This window comes from Euleptes europaea, chromosome 9, assembly GCF_029931775.1.
Source record: "Euleptes europaea isolate rEulEur1 chromosome 9, rEulEur1.hap1, whole genome shotgun sequence".
Lineage (NCBI taxonomy): Eukaryota > Metazoa > Chordata > Lepidosauria > Squamata > Sphaerodactylidae > Euleptes > Euleptes europaea.
In genome coordinates, this window is record NC_079320.1 from 89,163,242 (window position 1) to 89,180,168 (window position 16,927).

At 45.8% G+C, this 16,927-nt stretch overlaps 1 protein-coding gene across 2 annotated transcripts in view; it reads right to left on the reverse strand.

The window, feature by feature from the left end:
• Positions 1-16,927, reverse strand: part of CRMP1 (collapsin response mediator protein 1) — a 61,902-nt gene that overhangs the window by 14,386 nt on the left and 30,589 nt on the right. For both annotated transcript variants that reach the window (XM_056855995.1, XM_056855994.1), the window contains 2 exons: positions 15,887-16,043; positions 14,635-14,776 (listed from right to left, as the gene is read on the reverse strand). In XM_056855995.1, coding sequence (XP_056711973.1) covers positions 14,635-14,776; positions 15,887-16,043 — 299 coding nt within the window. The remainder of the gene's footprint in view (positions 1-14,634; positions 14,777-15,886; positions 16,044-16,927) is intronic.

Sequence of the window (16,927 nt, forward strand, 5' to 3'; positions counted from 1 at the left end):
CATTTGAATGGAACAATAAACAAGCATTTAGATGGCGATTAAATGATAAACTTTTAAAAGATAACAAGATTCAAAAAGAACTACAGGACCTAATTAAAGATTTTTTTGAAATCAATCTTAATGGGGAAACTTCGCTAAATACAGTTTGGGATGCATTCAAAGCTGTTCTAAGAGGATTCATGATACAGAAACACACGGCGTGGAAGAAAACCCAACTACAACTTACCAATAATATACTCTGGGATTTACAAAATTTGGAGCAAAAACTGGTTATGGCTCTATATGAAGAAGAGAAAAATGACATACAAATGAAGATCTCTGTATCTAAACACCAACTAAATTTGATAATAATGGAGGAAATGAACAAAAATTTAAAATCTGCTAAACAAAAATACTTTGAACATGCTAATAAACCTGGAAAATTTTTAGCAACCCAACTGAAAGATTCATTTCAAAAGAAGATTATAACAAAAATTCAATCCGCTAAAGAACCAGTTTATACAACTACGGATATGCAAAAAGAATTTGTTTCATTCTAAGTTATATCAGAAAGAAAATATCTCAAAAAAGAAAATAGACAAGTTTTTAAATTCAATACAGATGAATGTCCTTTCAAAGCCCCAACAAGAATGGATAGATGCTCCAATTACAAAGGAGGAACTACAAGAAGCAATAATGAAACAAAAAATGGATAAGACACCAGGACCAGATGGAATTACTGCACTATTTTATAAAACATTCAGTGACAATTTAGTGAATTTTTTTTGTATTACTTTGTAATACAATTTTGGATAAGGGAGCATCCCCAGAGACTTGGTCACATGCATTTATATCGTTGATACCTAAGGAAGGAAGAGATCCAGAAAAAACTTCAAACTACTGACCTATCTCGCTGTTAAATGTGGATTATAAGATCTATGCTTCGGTCTTATCGAATAGGATAAAGCATTTTATTAAAGACCTTATACATGAAGACCAAGCAGGTTTTGTTCCAGGAAGGCAAATTAAAGATAATATAAGAGTTTTATTAGACTCATTGGAATATTATGACCAGAATATTCAACAAACGGCGGCCTTTGTATTTTTGGATGCAGAGAAAGCTTTTGATATGGTCTCCTGGGATTTTATGAAAAAGATATTGGAAAAATAAATTTTGGAGACCGCTTCTTGAGAGGTATATCGGCCATATACACATCCCAACAGGCAAAAATTTTGGTGAATGAATCGATGTCTGATAATTGTTCAATCAAGAAAGGAACTAGACAGGGATGTCCCCTGTCTCCATTACTATTTTTGTTGGTGTTGGAATCACTATGTTGTAAGCTAAGGAGTATGGAGGACATTCGCGGATTAAAAATTAAAAAACATGAATTTAAATTGAGAGCTTTCGCGGATGACCTTCTGTTAATTTTGGAGAACCCAACACAATCAATGAAGATATTGCTGGAAACTTTGGACGACTTTGGAAGTGTATCGGGGTTTAAAGTTAACCAAGAAAAAACAAAGACAATATTTAAGAATTTACCAGAAATGGAACAGCAGGAATTTATATCATATACAGGTTGGGACAAGGCTAATAAGGTCAAATATTTGGGGATCTGGATCTCTGCGAAGAACAAAGAATTGATAACTAATAACTATCTTAAATTATGGGATAAAATAAAAACTGACATGATCATTTGGTCAAATAAAAAGCTGTCACTTTTGGGACGTATATCAACAGTCCAAATGAATATTTTACCAAGGATGCTTTTCTTATTCCAAAATCTGCCTATAATATCACATGTTAAATATTTTGATACTTGGAGGAAAGACGTATTAAATTTCATCTGGCAAGGGAAAAAGCCGAGGATTGCTTACAAACATTTTGTGGACTCTAAAGTTAGAGGAGGTTTAGCATTACCTAATTTTCAACTTTATGCTGAAGCGGCCGCTTTAGTATGGCTAAAGGACTGGATGAACTTATCTAACTTGCGTTTGTTAGATCTTGAAGGTTTTAACAATATAAGTGGATGGCATGGCTATTTGTGGTATGGTAAAATTAAGATACAAGCATCATTTCGTAACCATATAATCAGGTCCTCCTTATTTCATACTTGGATGAGATATAAACATATTCTTGAACCAGTAACAACGATGTGGATATCACCTCAAAAAATGTTGAAATGTTAAATGTTAAAAATTACGCCCACTTAGATTGGACAAATTTATCACCTACCAAGAGTTAATTAACTGGGAAGGAAAAAAAGCTCACTAAAAGACTTTCAGTTACTTAAAGACGATTTACAATGGCTTCAATATTATCAAATTAAATCAGTATTTACACAAGATATGAAGAATGGATTCTCTAAAGAGAAATCGCCTTTTCACAGGATGTTATTAGATAATAACACTCAACTGATTTCTAAAATGTATAATCTTCTTTTAACAATTTATTGTGAGCAGGAAATAATTAAACCAACAATGATTAACTGGGCTCAAACTGTGGGACATGATATTGCTTTAAATAAATGGGAAAGATTATGGATGAAAGACCTGAAAGGAATAAATGCGCAGTCAATTCGAGAAAATATATATAAAATGATGTATAGATGGCATTTAACACCTAAGAAGATTGCAAGGATTTATAAAGTGACATCCCCTAAATGTTGGAAATGTAATAAAGAAGTTGGTTCTTTTTATCATATGTGGTGGACTTGTGACAAAGCTAAGGATTTTTGGGATATGATTTAAAATGAATTAAGACTAATAGTACAAAGAAATATACCCAAAACACCAGAAATGATGCTATTAAGCATGATACCTGATGACTTGTTAACACAAAGGACTTTTTTGATCTATGCGACAACAGCTGCAAGATTGCTCTATGCAGCAAAATGGAAAGGGGCAGACACTCCTGGGAAAGAAGACTGGATTATGAAAATGTTTGAACTGGTGGAAATGGCAAAACTTATAGCTACTTTAAACCAAAAGGACAATGTTCAATTTATGGGGGAATGGGAGGCTTGGATGAAATATTGTGAATATGAACTAGGACTGGGAAAAATGGAAGAGTACCTTTTAATCTGATCTAGAGGACATTGCTAATATAAAGAAGTGTAATTAATTTTATTAACATAATATTGTGATTGAAATTTAACTGAGATATAAGAGTAATTAAGATCAGACTATATCACGATGGGATAGAATACTTTATTAAGAGGCGGACGGAGGTGATGGGGAAGTCAACAAATTTTCCTTTGTTTTTTTATTTTATTAAGTACTTAAATAACTATAACAACATTACTTATGACTTAATTTTCTATATTACTTTTATTGTTGTTTGTTAACATGGAAAATTTATATTATAAAAACCAATAAAATTTTCAAAAAAAAAAAGAATATCTTCACAAAATAAGACACTTTTAAGGTCAAATTATCTGAAAACTTGGGGAGACATAGAAAGAGATCTAAGTTTATGGTCTAAAATGAAAATTTCTTGGCTGGGAAGAATATCGGTGATAAAGATGAATGTACTCCCGAGATTGAACTTTTAATTTCAATTTCTTCCGATTAACATACCAGATAGAATAATAGAAAACTGGCAAAAACAAATTAATCGGTTTGTATGGGCTGCGAAAAAGCTGAGAATCAGATTTAAAGTTTTACAAGACGAAAAGAAAAGAGGAGGCTTGGCTTTACCCAATCTTAAATTATATTATCATGCAGCCTGCTTAACCTGGATAGCAGAATGGATAAAACATCCAAAAAATAGACATGTCATTTTAGAACGAGCAGATCTTGGACAAGGATTTCATAAAACTCTGTGGGACCCTACAGCAACAACCCAAAAGGACAAAGCACCAGAAGATTGCGATATTAAGATGGCGATATTAAAAGTATGGAAAAAGTACAAAAAAAGAATAAGTCCAACTCCACCATCCATAATGTCCCCGACGGAAGCATATCATGACAACGTTAAATTGAAACCAGCTGTTCATTTTACCTATAACGATATGATAGAGCCAACAGGTGAAATTAAAAGTTTAACTGAACTCCAAAATAAATTTCAAAAATTAAACTGGCTAACTTATCTTCAATTGAGGTCTAATTTACAGAAAGACTGTTCATATCCCCGGCCATTTCGAGAATTGACAGAGTTTGAATCGATAATATCTAAGAATGATTCCCATCTATTAGGAAAAATCTACAAACTTCTCCTGAAATATGACACAGAAGAAGAACAGGTGAAAACGAATATGATTAAATGGATGCAAAACTTTGGTGAAATGATCAATATGGAATCCTGGGAAAAACTTTGTACCTCTGAATTAAAGTATACTGTGTGCCAAGAAGTCAAAGAAAACTGGTACAAAACATTTTATAGATGATATTTGACTCCAAATATGCTTTCTCATATGACATCTCCGGGAAAAAAAGGTGTATGTTGGAAATGTCAAGATACAGACGGTTCTTACTTCCATGTTTGGTGGACATGTCCCAAATTACAATTGTACTGGAAACAGATTCACCGAGAACTTCAGATGATATTAAAAACGAAGATAACACGAGATCCCAAATATTACTTACTTAGTATGGTGCCACCAAACTTGCCTTTGAAATTTCATGATGTTTTTAAGTATGCCACAACAGCAGCCAGAATGGTTCTGGCAAGAACTTGGAAACAAACGTACATTCCCGAAATTGAAGAATGGAAAGAAAAACTTTTAGAGTACGCCAGTATGGCTAAAATGACTTTTGCTTTAAATCCAAAGCTTAATGAATCTATAGAACAATTTGACGAAAAGTGGGAGTCATTTTATACTTATATGATTTCTAGTTAAGTGAATGGATGACGTACTGACTAGTCTAAAATATAGAACAGGCAATACTTTTCTTAAAAGGATAATAGTTAGACAAATGAATGATATTTTTACTTTCATAATTATTTTCTATTTAGATAAACAGTATGGTACTTGACTGATATTTTGGTTGTATATGACTGAGCTTATTTTCTAATGGAAATTGTAATGTTGTTTTTATATATTGAATGATTTACCTTTTCCCTTTTTTCCTTTTTGTACCCCTCAAAATATTAACAAAATTAAAAAAAAATAAGATCTTAGAAACTTCTAAATGTTCCTCTCCCAGCCCCCACCAACACCGGAGGCTCGGGAGCAGGATCAGGATGCCATTCTGGTGTGTGCATGTATCTCTTTAGCAAACTGATATGGAACACCAGATGGATGCCCCTCAGGGACTTCGAAAGGCTGAGTTCTACTGTGACTTCATTAATGAGCTGTGAGACTGGGAAGGGTCCCACATACTTCTCACCAAGTTTTTTACACGGGCGTAGGGAGAGAAGGTTTTTTGTGGACAGATATACCTGGTCCCCCACCTTGATGTCCCACCCCAGAGAACGGTGTTTGTCTGCTTGTGCTTTATACTTGCGCTTGGCCCGTTCCAAATTTTTCTGTAACCAGGGCCAAGTATTCTGTACCACGCTCACCCAATCAGCCACTTCAGCGTTGGCGTCCTCCCCCGAACAATCCACACTCCCAAACAGCCTGAAGTCTTTTCCATACACTACCTGAAACGGGCTGAAACCAGTGGACTAATGGGAGGCATTATTGTAAGCATACTCAGCAAATAGCAAGAGATCCACCCAATCATCTTGATGGTAGTTTACACAGCAATGCAAATAACACTCTAGTACTGAGTTGACACGTTCAGTCTGACCATCGGTCTGGGGGTGATAGGCACTGGATAACCCTTGTTCCACCCCCACCAACTCAAGAAAAGCTTTCCAAAACTTTGCTACGAATTGTGGGCCCCGATCCAAGATCATCTTGCGCGGAAAACTGATATTTGAACACATGTGATATAAACATTCAAGCGAGTTTTTGAGCCGTGGGAAGTCCCATGCAAGGAACCAAATGAACCTGTTTAGAAAAAAGGTCTGCGACCACCCATAGTACCGTCTTCCCCCGGCTGGGAGGAAGATCTGTGAAAAATCCATGGCAATAACTTCCCAGGGAGCCAAAGGTGTTTCCAAAGGCTTCAAAAGTCCGGGCGGCTTCCCCACCACCCTTTTGGCTGTAGCGCAAGTGGGGCAACTGCGAATAAAAGAATCCAAGTCCGTTCTCATCCCTGGCCACCAGAATTCCTTGCGCAAAAGATGCAGGGTTTTAACAAAGCCAAAATTCCCCGCCACCTTGGAACCATGGCCCCGATCCATTACCTCCCTCCGAAGAGAAACAGGAACGTACAGTTTATCTTCTTTAAACCAGAACTCCCCCCGCTGAGTTATTTTGTCAGGCAGACTATTTGCGGTGTCAGGAGCGGGCCTGTTCAGCTCCTCGGCTCCTCTGAGGTGTTATGACTTTCTCACGGCTTCTCGCAGCTGCCTCGCTTTGTTGTTCTAACAGACACTTTATCTCATGCATTCCTCTCCCGTGGGAAACTGAGTTACTATGCCAACCTGCCATATCAGCTTTGCTAATATATATTACTGATTTGCGCCAGCCAGCCATTCTTGGCTTAGTTAGTTTGCAAGCATAGTTAACCCGTTTGATTTTTCCAATAAAGTCAACTTGCCTTAGGACTACCTGTCTGGGTTGTTGCTTTTGGGGACTCTTCGGGCCAAGGGCTGACATTAAGCCAAGAATCTCCCTATTCATCAGCGTAGCTGGAGCCCTGGAGGGTTCGCCTACATCTCGGGTGGAGGTCACGTCTCCCTGAGCTCGGGTTCCACGCCTGGAATCCTGGAGGACTTCACCCGTTGGACTCTATTAGTGGGATCTTCCGTCTTTCCTGAAGAAAGGAAAGTCTACTCTGCTGCATGATGTGCTAGTAGAAACTTTACAGACTGATGTGGAAATTAACCGTCTAGTGGGTCTCCTTCGGCATCAGTGGCGCTGCCTTACGGAAATGAAGCCCTGGTCATCTGAGGACGTGGACCGTGCAGCCCGTCACGACCTCTTAGCCCTGGACGGGTTGTTGGAAGAGGTGCGGGAGGCGAAAGAGGACTTGGTTCTCCTAACTCGTTTGTTAGCGAAATTGACTTTGCAACAGGATCAAGCGGAGGTTCCGGACCTACCCGACTCGCTCCACGACATGGCGGGACATCAGCCGCAGACCCTGGTTCCTGATCCTAAAGTTTGTGAAGCCGAGGCACACGCCATCGCTATTCGGACTGCGTTACTATTTGTGGATCTACCCTTAACCACAACTACGGTGGCCGACTTAACGCGACTGTTGACTCTGTCGTTTGGAGCTGGGGCAGCTGCCTTGGCTGTCCAGGTGCAACCTCTACTTGGACAGGATCAGGCCCCGCTCCTCGCCCTTCTGGAGCGAGAAGCTCTTCCGTTGGTCACTGCAGCTTTTGCTTTGAAGCTGGAAACGGACCAAGCGCTCGCAAACCAACGGGCCGAGAAACAACGGCAAGAAGCGGCATTAGCGGCGGCCAAGGCTCAGGCTGACAAGGATAGAGAGCAGCAGTTGGCAGCCGAACGCGCCAGGGCAAATGCGAAAGACGCGCGTCCCAAGGGACCTGTGGGATCAGGGTTCTCTTTCGGACCCTCTTTCTCCCCTACGTTCCTCCTGTCTCGTGCCACACAATGTGCCCGGCGCCTTTCTGGACAATACCCCGAGTCGGACTTATCCAACGACGAGGACCTTATCCAACGACGAGGACCTATATGGCAACAGATCCCACTGGGCCTCCAACCTCCGGGTCAGCCAATCCAGACGTACCGGAGAGATCCGCGATGACATGTATTTCTTGCGGAGCCAGAACCGGGAATTGGCTGACCAAGTAAACCGTCTACAGGAACAGATGGAACAACTGCTCCGCGAGAATGAACAGTAGCAACGGGCTCAGAACGCCCCAGTTCCACCGGATCCTACCCAGCCTCCGCAGTCAGCTCCGCAACATCCACCCCAGGCACCTGGCGGGGGACCCAGCACACCCGCCGCGCCAGCCGGGACAGGTGCACCCGCTGCGCCCATCGGGCCAGGTGCGCCCGTCGTGCCAGGCCAGCCGCCCCCTGGAGCGCCAGTGTTACCACTCCCTGTGCAACCAATTCAATGGAAACAACCCCGACTAAAGATCACCAATGATGGCTCTGTCAAGGCTTTACCCTGTTTCCTGCATCATGTGGACAGTTACATGAGGGAACAAGGCCAGTTTTTCCCCACCGAGTTCATTTTGTCGCCTCCCTCTTAACGGGAAGAGCGGCGGACTGGATGATTCTCCAATTTGACACTCGGGCTCGCTCCATACACTCTCTCAATAATTTCATGAGGGCCCTGCGGAGACGTTTCGAGGACCCCTTTCTGGGAGAAAGGGCTAAAGTCGAACTTTTACAGCTCCGGAAGGGCTCAACCCCAGTTCGGGAGTTCGCCGACGAGCTTCAACAACTCGCCAGTAAAATAGTGGACTGGCCAGAAGCTACCCGCATACACTATTTTCGGGAGGCATTACACCCCGACATTTTGAACTGGGCATATATGCGAGGGGATCCTGACACCTTGGAGGATTGGATCCTGCTGGCAGAAGAAGTGAAAGCCGCCGCCAGTTCATCTCCCTGGTTCGGCGTCGGACCAAAGAGGGGAGCCGCCAAAAGCCTCCCTCTAAGGCTTCAACCTCCATCCCGCGGAGACCAACGCGATCCTCACAGGACCGCAAATCCCGGTTCCAGAGGGGAGCCTGACTCGTCTGCGGCACCATGGGCCACTTCGCAGCAGCCTGCCCGCACCGGCCAGACCTCGCTCTTCCTTCTCGTCCAGAAGGACCCCACCCCCGGGCTCGGGGGCGACCTCAACGAAGAGGCACCGCTGCCACATGCAGCACTGCGCCAGGACGACACGCGCCCTCGGCACTTCACGTCGGAGAAGTCACTGGTGAACCCACTCCTACTGTCCCATCTGGGACTCGGATTACAAGTGCCCCATTGGGGGACAGCTCTCAATCTTCTGATGAGGATTGCTCCTGGGATCCCCCTGCCCTCAACCTAGAATCTCCTCTTGACTTGTCAAAAAACAGGCAGGGTCTGCGGAGAGCGGAGCGACACCGCAGACCCCTGCAGCTTCTCCTGCAAAACCCAAGGCTCCTGTTATGGTGAGTGAAGTTGAAAATACTGTATATGTGGATGTAGTGTTACAACATTACAAACGAGGCCCCAAACTACATGTTAAAGCCCTCATAGACTCGGGCTGTGGGCGCTCCTTAATCAATGAGGCCACTTTCAAGGCACTTAAAGTTAAGTCTGAGACACTACCTGACCCCATCCAGTTCGCTCAGATGGATGGCAGCACCTTTAGGAGTGGCCCGGTAGACCGTCGCACTCGCAGCGTTGCGATGGGTATCGATTCTCATTGGGAACAAATAGACTTCACTATAGCCCCCATCCGATACAAAGTCATTTTGGGAATAAACTGGCTAAAGGGACACAGCCCTTCTATAGACTGGAAAGCCGATACTATCACCTTCTCGCATCCCGACTGCGCCCAACACCGACACGAAGCAGCAGTAGTTCTCCCGACAGCCACAGCCTTAGTCTCTGACACACACCCCCAATACTGCCTGTTGAGTATCAGGATTTCGCGGATGTTTTCAATGTCAAAGAGTGCGATGCTCTGCCCCCCCACCGGAGAACAGACTGTGCTATTGAAGTGGTGGGGGACAGTAAATTGCCTAAAAGTAAAACATATCCCATGAACACTGCCGAACGTACTGTATTGTGAGACTTTTTGGATAAAAACCTTGCTCGTGGTTTCATTCGACCTTCTTCAGCTCCTTGCTCGGCTCCTGCCTTTTTTGCCCGCAAAAAGACAGGCGATCTGTGCCTCTGCATTGACTTTCGGAAGCTCAATGCTGTCACTCAGACTAATGCCTACCCCATCCCTCTAATTTCAGATATCTTGGGACAGCTAAAGGAGGGGCGCATTTTCACCAAACTGGACTTAGTTGAAGCCTATTACAGAGTCCGCGTTCGTGACGGGGATGAGCCCCTCACAGCCTTTTCCAGCTGTTTTGGTATGTTTTAATTCCTTGTCATGCCCTTCGGATTACAGGGGGATCCGGGGGTCTTCATGCAATTCATTAATGAAATCCTCCATGATTTGTTATACCGGGGCGTGGTGGTTTATCTAGATGAAATCCTCATTTATTCTAACTCCATGGAAGAGCATGTAGCTTTGGTGCGAGAAGTACTACAACGGCTCTGGGACAATCAGCTCTATGCTAAAGTATCCAAATGCGAATTTCACCAAAGCCAATTGACATTTCTGGGTTATATTGTTTCACACCAAGGTCTCACCATGGACCCCGCCAAGGTCCAGTCGGTTGTTGACTGGGGTCCCCCTTAAACCCGTAAGCAAGTGCAACAATTCCTTGGCTTTGCGAACTTTTATCGGGGGTTTATTCCCAACTTTGCCCAAGTTGCTCTGCCTATCACTGATCTCCTCAAGTCTAAAGGCAAGGGGGCTTCCGCCTCTCTCCCCACAGCCAAAGTTCTATGGACTCTTCAATGTCAAACTGCTTTTGATTCCCTTAAGCGTTTGTTCACCTCTGAACCAGTTTTAAAACATCCTGATCCGGATCGTATGTTTATAGTACAAGTAGATGCTTCGGATGTAGCCATGGGAGGTGCCCTTCTGCAGCAGGGCAATGATGGTCTGCTTCACCCCTGCGCTTATTTTTCTAAAACGTTTGCACACTCCCAACTCAACTGGCCCATTTGGGAAAAAGAAGCAGCCGCCGTCTACCATGCTCTGACTACATGGCGACAATTCCTTGAGGGTCCCCGGGTCCCCTTTGAAGTCTGGACAGATCACAAAAATCTGGAGGCACTAACTGGGACCCATAAACTGTCCGCAAAGCAACTTCGTTGGGCTGACTTCTTTTCCCAATTCTGTTTTGTACTCAAATATGTCCCCGGAAAGCAAAATGTACTGGCGGAAGCTCTCTCCAGGCTCCCCCAGTATCCTACCAAAGTTGACCGTCCCATAGTCTCCTTATTCACCCCAGCGCAAAGAAGTCTCTTGCCCACCCTCGCCGTCCAGACCAGATCACAGACCCTACGACAGCCCCGCACTGGGGGGGGGATGTCCAGAACTCGAACCTGACTCCCTCGCCCTCCACAGCCACACCCCCGGCACCCATACGTGCAGACTTGCCACCCTCTCCTCCAAGTGCTCCTCCGGTTCTACAACCAGCCTCGTCCACCTCACCGAGTAAGATGGACCTGTCTGATTCCTTCCTGGACTCACTCCGTGCCCTTTGCCAGGCTGAACTCTCCGCTCACACCCTCCCTCCCTTCTGGAACGTGGCGGTTGCTGGTACAAAGACTCTAAATTATACGTGCCCAAAGACTTGCAGAAGGAAGTGTTAAAATTAGCCCATGGGGCTAAAACAGCAGGGCACTTTGGATTCTTGAAAACTTTTCACTTGTTGCATAGGCAATTCTGGTGGGCGGGCATGTGCACTGACGTGGACTCCTTCGTTCGCGGCTGCCCAACTTGTGCCACTGTCAAACGTTCTCAAGGGAAACCTCCCGGACTCTTGCAACCCTTAGAAATCCCCTCCAGACCCTGGGAAGTCATTGCCATGGATTTTATGACTGACCTCCCTCTTAGTGAGGGTAAAACTGTTCTATGGGTTGTTACGAACCTTTTCTCCAAACAGGTGCACCTCATCCCGTGCGCAAGTATTCCCTCCGCCCCAAAGCTGGCCCGCCTCTTTGTGTCACATGTCTTCCATCTACATTCCTTCCCGCAGAAGATAGTGAGCGACAGGGGGCGCACCTATGTAGCCAAATTTTGGAAAGCTTTCCTTAAATTGGTGGGGGTGGAGCAGGGTCTCTCTAGTGCATTCCATCCCCAGACTGATGGGCAAACTGAACGTGTCAATGCTGTGTTAGAATGTTACCTTCGTTGTTATGTCAATTATCACCAAGATAATTGGGTTGAACTGTTGCCTTTTGCTGAATATGCCTACAACAATGCTGTTCACCAATCCACAGGGTTTAGTCCATTTCAAGCTGTATATGGTCAAGACTTTGGTCCTATCGAACAGCTAAATATTTCCAGGGGGGAGGGCGATGGAGATGTAGCTGCATGGGTAGAGGCAATTCATACCACCTGGCCCTGGCTGATAAAGAATTTGGAACGAGCCAAACGTAAATACAAGGCTCAGGCTGACAAACATCGATCTCCTTGCCAGGACTATAAAGTGGGGGACTTGGTCTACCTGTCTACCAAGAACCTTCGTTCCACCCGTCCTTGTGACAAACTAAGTGCCAAATATGTGGGACCTCATCCCATGTCTCGTATCATCAACCCCGTGACAGTGGAACTCACTCTGCCAAAGGCACTCAGACGTATCCATCCAGTTTTCCATGTAAGCCTTTTGAAACCGCACACTCCCTCCCCGGAGTGGCATCCCGACCCGCTTCCTGAGCAACCGTTGATGGTGGGGGGGGGGAGCATTTCGAGGTTGCTAAAATCCTGGACTCTCGCATTCACCATGGCTCCCTGCAGTATCTTGTTCGCTGGAAGCACTTCCCCCCTGCCTATGACGAATAGATACACTCCTGCGACATCGCCGCCCCTCGGCTAGTGCGAACCTTCCACTCCACCTACCCCCAAAAACCAGCCCGCTGTCGGGTCGGGAGGGGGCCCTAAGGGGAGCGGCTCCCTCTGCCTGGCAGGCTTGAGTCAAGGCAGTTTTGAATGAGTCCGGCAGCCCTTCCAAGGGAGGGGACTCTCATGCTTGGGAGCGAGTAAGAACGGTCAGGCCAGACAAAGTCCCCCGCTGCTCAGGAGTAAATAGCAAGTCTGTGGGACGATCCACCTTGCTCTGATACTGGGGGAGTCGAGAAAGCGCATCTGCCAACTGATTCTGCTTGCCGGGCACATGCTTTAACACAGAACGGAATTTTGAGAAGAATTCGGCCCAACGCACCTGCTTTGTCATGAGTTTGCGCGTTCCTTTTAAAGCCTCTAAATTTTTATTTTCCGTCCACACTTCAAACGGGACATCAACCCCCTCTAGGAAATGTCTCCACAACCGTGAGAGCACATTTAACTGCAGCCGCCTCTTTTTCCCAAATGGGCCAGTTTAATTCAGACTGCGAAAATTTTTTAGAAAAGTACGCACAGGGTTGAAGCTGCCCCGCTTCCCCTACTTGCAGTAATGCTCCCCCCATCGCTACATCGGAAGCATCCACTTGAACAATGAAAGGTTTCTCACAGTCAGGGTGTTTGAGTATAGGCTCAGAAGTGAACAGTTTTTTCAGAGTGTCAAAAGTTCGCTGACATTCTGGCGGCCAATTCAACCGGGAGGAAGGCAGAGTCGCCGAACTCCCCTTCCCCTTCGTTTTTAACAAATCCGTAATGGGCCTAATGTCAGGATCAGGCATCTGTCCCTAGCATCCCATAAGTAAACTCATCCAGACAGGTAGATCTGAAGCAGTAATATTTTATTAAGAGCAAAAGGACAGATTAAAGAACTGACTGCCTACAGGCAGGTGAGGCTGGTAATGGCTAACACAGGCCAGTTACATGTTTAAAGGCACTACGGGCTAAAAGGTAAACGTCCCTAGGCAACCCCGAGATAAGCGGTTCCCAGGAAGACAGACTAAACAATACCACAGCTGCAGAAAAACAGGACGAGTGAAACTGTACACAGACGTTTACAGGCATGAGAACCAAGGTCTCGACGTGTAGCCAGAACCTGACCTAACTCATGTCAAGAGCCTTACTCCAGCTAAAAGGCGAAAGGCCTGACAGGTCCCTTGTGCAAACACCGGGTCATTCCTGACCCATGGGGTGACGTCACATCCCGACGTTTACTAGGCAGACTTTGTTTTACGGGGTGGTTTGCCAGTGCCTTCCCCAGTCATCCCTTAGAAATACCTAGTGGTTACTTATTTGTTCCTTTGGGAAGCCTGAAGCAGCTACTGGGTTGTGGGGGACATACTTCCAAGGGTCTCCCATACAGCTTGCCAGTCAAGTCTGCAACTTTAACATTGCTACAGCACTGGATGTTCCCAGTTGACTTACGGGGACCACTTTGGACTTGGGCAACAGACACACCAGTTCAAATCTCTAATAAGCCATGAAGCTCACTGGATATCCACTGGCAAACCAACCAAACCATTCTCTCTCTCTACAAAGTTTCACATCTAATAAATATACAAAAAAATTGTGCCTGGGTGATAGCCAGGCCTTTCAAATTCATCCTGAGTCTGAATGATCACGTCAGAGGAAGAGGAAACAGCCCAGGAAGGCAGGAGGAAGAGGAAGAAGAAGAGTTAGTTTTTACATGCCGACTTTCTGTACCACTTAAGGAGGAATCAAACCGGCTTACAATCACCTCCTCTTTCTCTCCACACAACAGACACCCTGTGAGGTAGGTGGGGCTGAGAGAGCTCTAAGAGAGCTATGACTAGCCCAAGGTCACCCAGATGGCTTCATGTGGAGGAGCGGGGAAACAAATCCAGTTCACCAGATTAGCGTCCGCTGCTCATGTGGAGGAGTAGAGAATCAAACCTGGTTTTCCAGATCAGAGTCCACCGCTCTAAACCACTGCTCTGGCCCAGAGCAGGATTTGCCGTCTCTCAACCACTCTACACATAAGGCTGAACTCACCACACACTTATCCCAGACCACCGTCATCCTTTCCTCGATCCCATTAACGCCTTCCGGGATCAGTGTGAAGTTGTTCTTCCCGACTGCCTTCTGGGCAGTGCTGTATGTACAGTGGCCGCTGCCCGTCACCTGCAGGTCACCGCTGAAAGAATCCACAGGAGACATATTTGAACTGGCTGCAAGAGAGGCTGCAGGCTGCTTGCTGTTTTCATTACTGCTGGGCAGGGCCAGGGAGATACTCAAGAACACCCACTCTCTTCACTTCTACTGTTTTCAGTTCCACTGACTGCTCCAGCCTCTGCCTTCATACTAAACACCGACAGCTCATCTTACCAAGTGATCTGACTTCATTTCATCTCTTTGTGAATTTACATGTAATAACAATAATAATAGCACATTGTCGAGTCACAACGGACTCGTGGCGACTCCAGGACCAATGGGGTTTTCAAGGGACGCTATGAGCAGAGGTGGTTGGCCACTGCCTTCCTCTGCATAGCAACTGTAGACATCCTTAGCGGTCTCCCATTGAAGTACTAACCAGGGCCAACTCTGCTTAGCTTCTGAGATCTGATGAGATCAGGCTAGCCTAGGTGAGACAAACCTTCCTCTGCATAGTGACCCTGGACTTCCTTAGTGGTCTCCCATCCAAGTACTAATTGTAACTAGGCTGGGCTAATTTACATTTAGCAATTTTAAAGCTGATTCTGCGCCCCACCCTTCCCAAGAGAGCCAAACCAGATGCTACGAGGGATAATAATGAACAGGCTCTAGCCTTACAGCTACTATTATTGAAAAGCAGCCTGGGTGGTTGCCAGTAAGTAGAGGAACAGAAGGGGGGTGGCTACTTAACTTTCCTTTCCTGCCTTTTGTTCCACTCAAAATCAGCCCCTTCACACTACAGCCCCTCCTGCAGGGGAAAAGATATGAGGAGCTCTTTTTTTTCCTTCCCCAACACAGGGGAAACCAACTTAAGAAGGATGACGTGGACAGAAAAATGGTATGAGGGCAAAGCCCCCCACCGTCAAATCTTAACTGCAAAAACACATTTCAAGAGTAAGGTTTAATAGGGCCCAAAGATTAATACAGGTTTTGCTGTTCCTTTGAGAGTGAGAACGGTTTGGCAGCACTCCAAACCCCATCAGGACACTGACTTGTTTGTTGACTGCTGACCCCTTAGTTCACACCCAAGAGGTTCATGGACATTGCCCCCGCCCAATTGATCAGGGGCTTCCCAACAGTCCTCATTCCTTACCAAGCAAGAAGGGATGTCAAATGATCAGGGGTCGTGGGATCCAGACTCAGAGGAGGCGAGGTCACGAATGCGGCTGCCTTGGCCCAGTTTTTACTCCAATAGTGTGTCCCGTCAGTCCCCAGACTGGCCGTGATTGGCTCCCCGAAAACTAGAGCACCTTGAGAGCAGGAAAGTCACAACCACTGAAAGCAACTGTGTAAGCCTGGAGATGTTCACCTGGGCCTACCTGCTAATGCTGAAGAGAAGAAGCCAAGGCTGGCTCGATTTGATGGTGCTTATCCCAGCCATCCTCTCCCCCTCACGTTCCCATGAAAGGAACTGAAACGGGCGGTCAGACGGTAACACTTAAGCAACAACTTATGGCACCGTAAGGGGTTTCCCGGTGGATGACCAGTGCTCCCAGGATGGACCAGGGAGGGGGCAGAAGCAAAGAGACCCCACTCTGACAACAGCTTTCTTTGGAAGTCTCTTTCTCCACCCACTACCCCCCCAAGTTCCCCTACCCCCAAAGCAGGGCTGTGCGCCAGACTGAGCTCAAGTGCCTGCCTGTCCCTGTCTCTAAAGTAAAGCTTCTAACATCTGGCTCAATGCAGAAAAGGATGACCCAAATAGGGAAGCAGAAGGAAATCCAAGTGGCAGAAGGGAAATGATGCGAAGGCTGCGGAGTGCGGAAGGACGGCGTAGGTACATTAGAAAAGTGAATCCAGGACACCTGGCTGAGTTCCGGTCCTCCTGTTGAGCTTTTCCGGCATCCCAGGCCACCGTCACACATGTGTGTGGATCACTCGATGTCAGCAACATCGGAGGAGGGGGGCTGCACACATGCAGGAGCCACCATTGAGGTAACAGCGACCAGGCCCCCTCTGAAACATGGGGGAGGGGTGGCCTTTCGCACAGTCAGGTGCACACCATCGTGACGGGAAAACAAGGCCCCTGAGCCTGCTTGTGTGAAGCACCATTTGGTGCAGCAGACTGGGCTTCGGAGTGGAGGAGGTGGGGCTCTAATAGCATGCAATAAAAGGCGGTCACAACAAGGAAAAC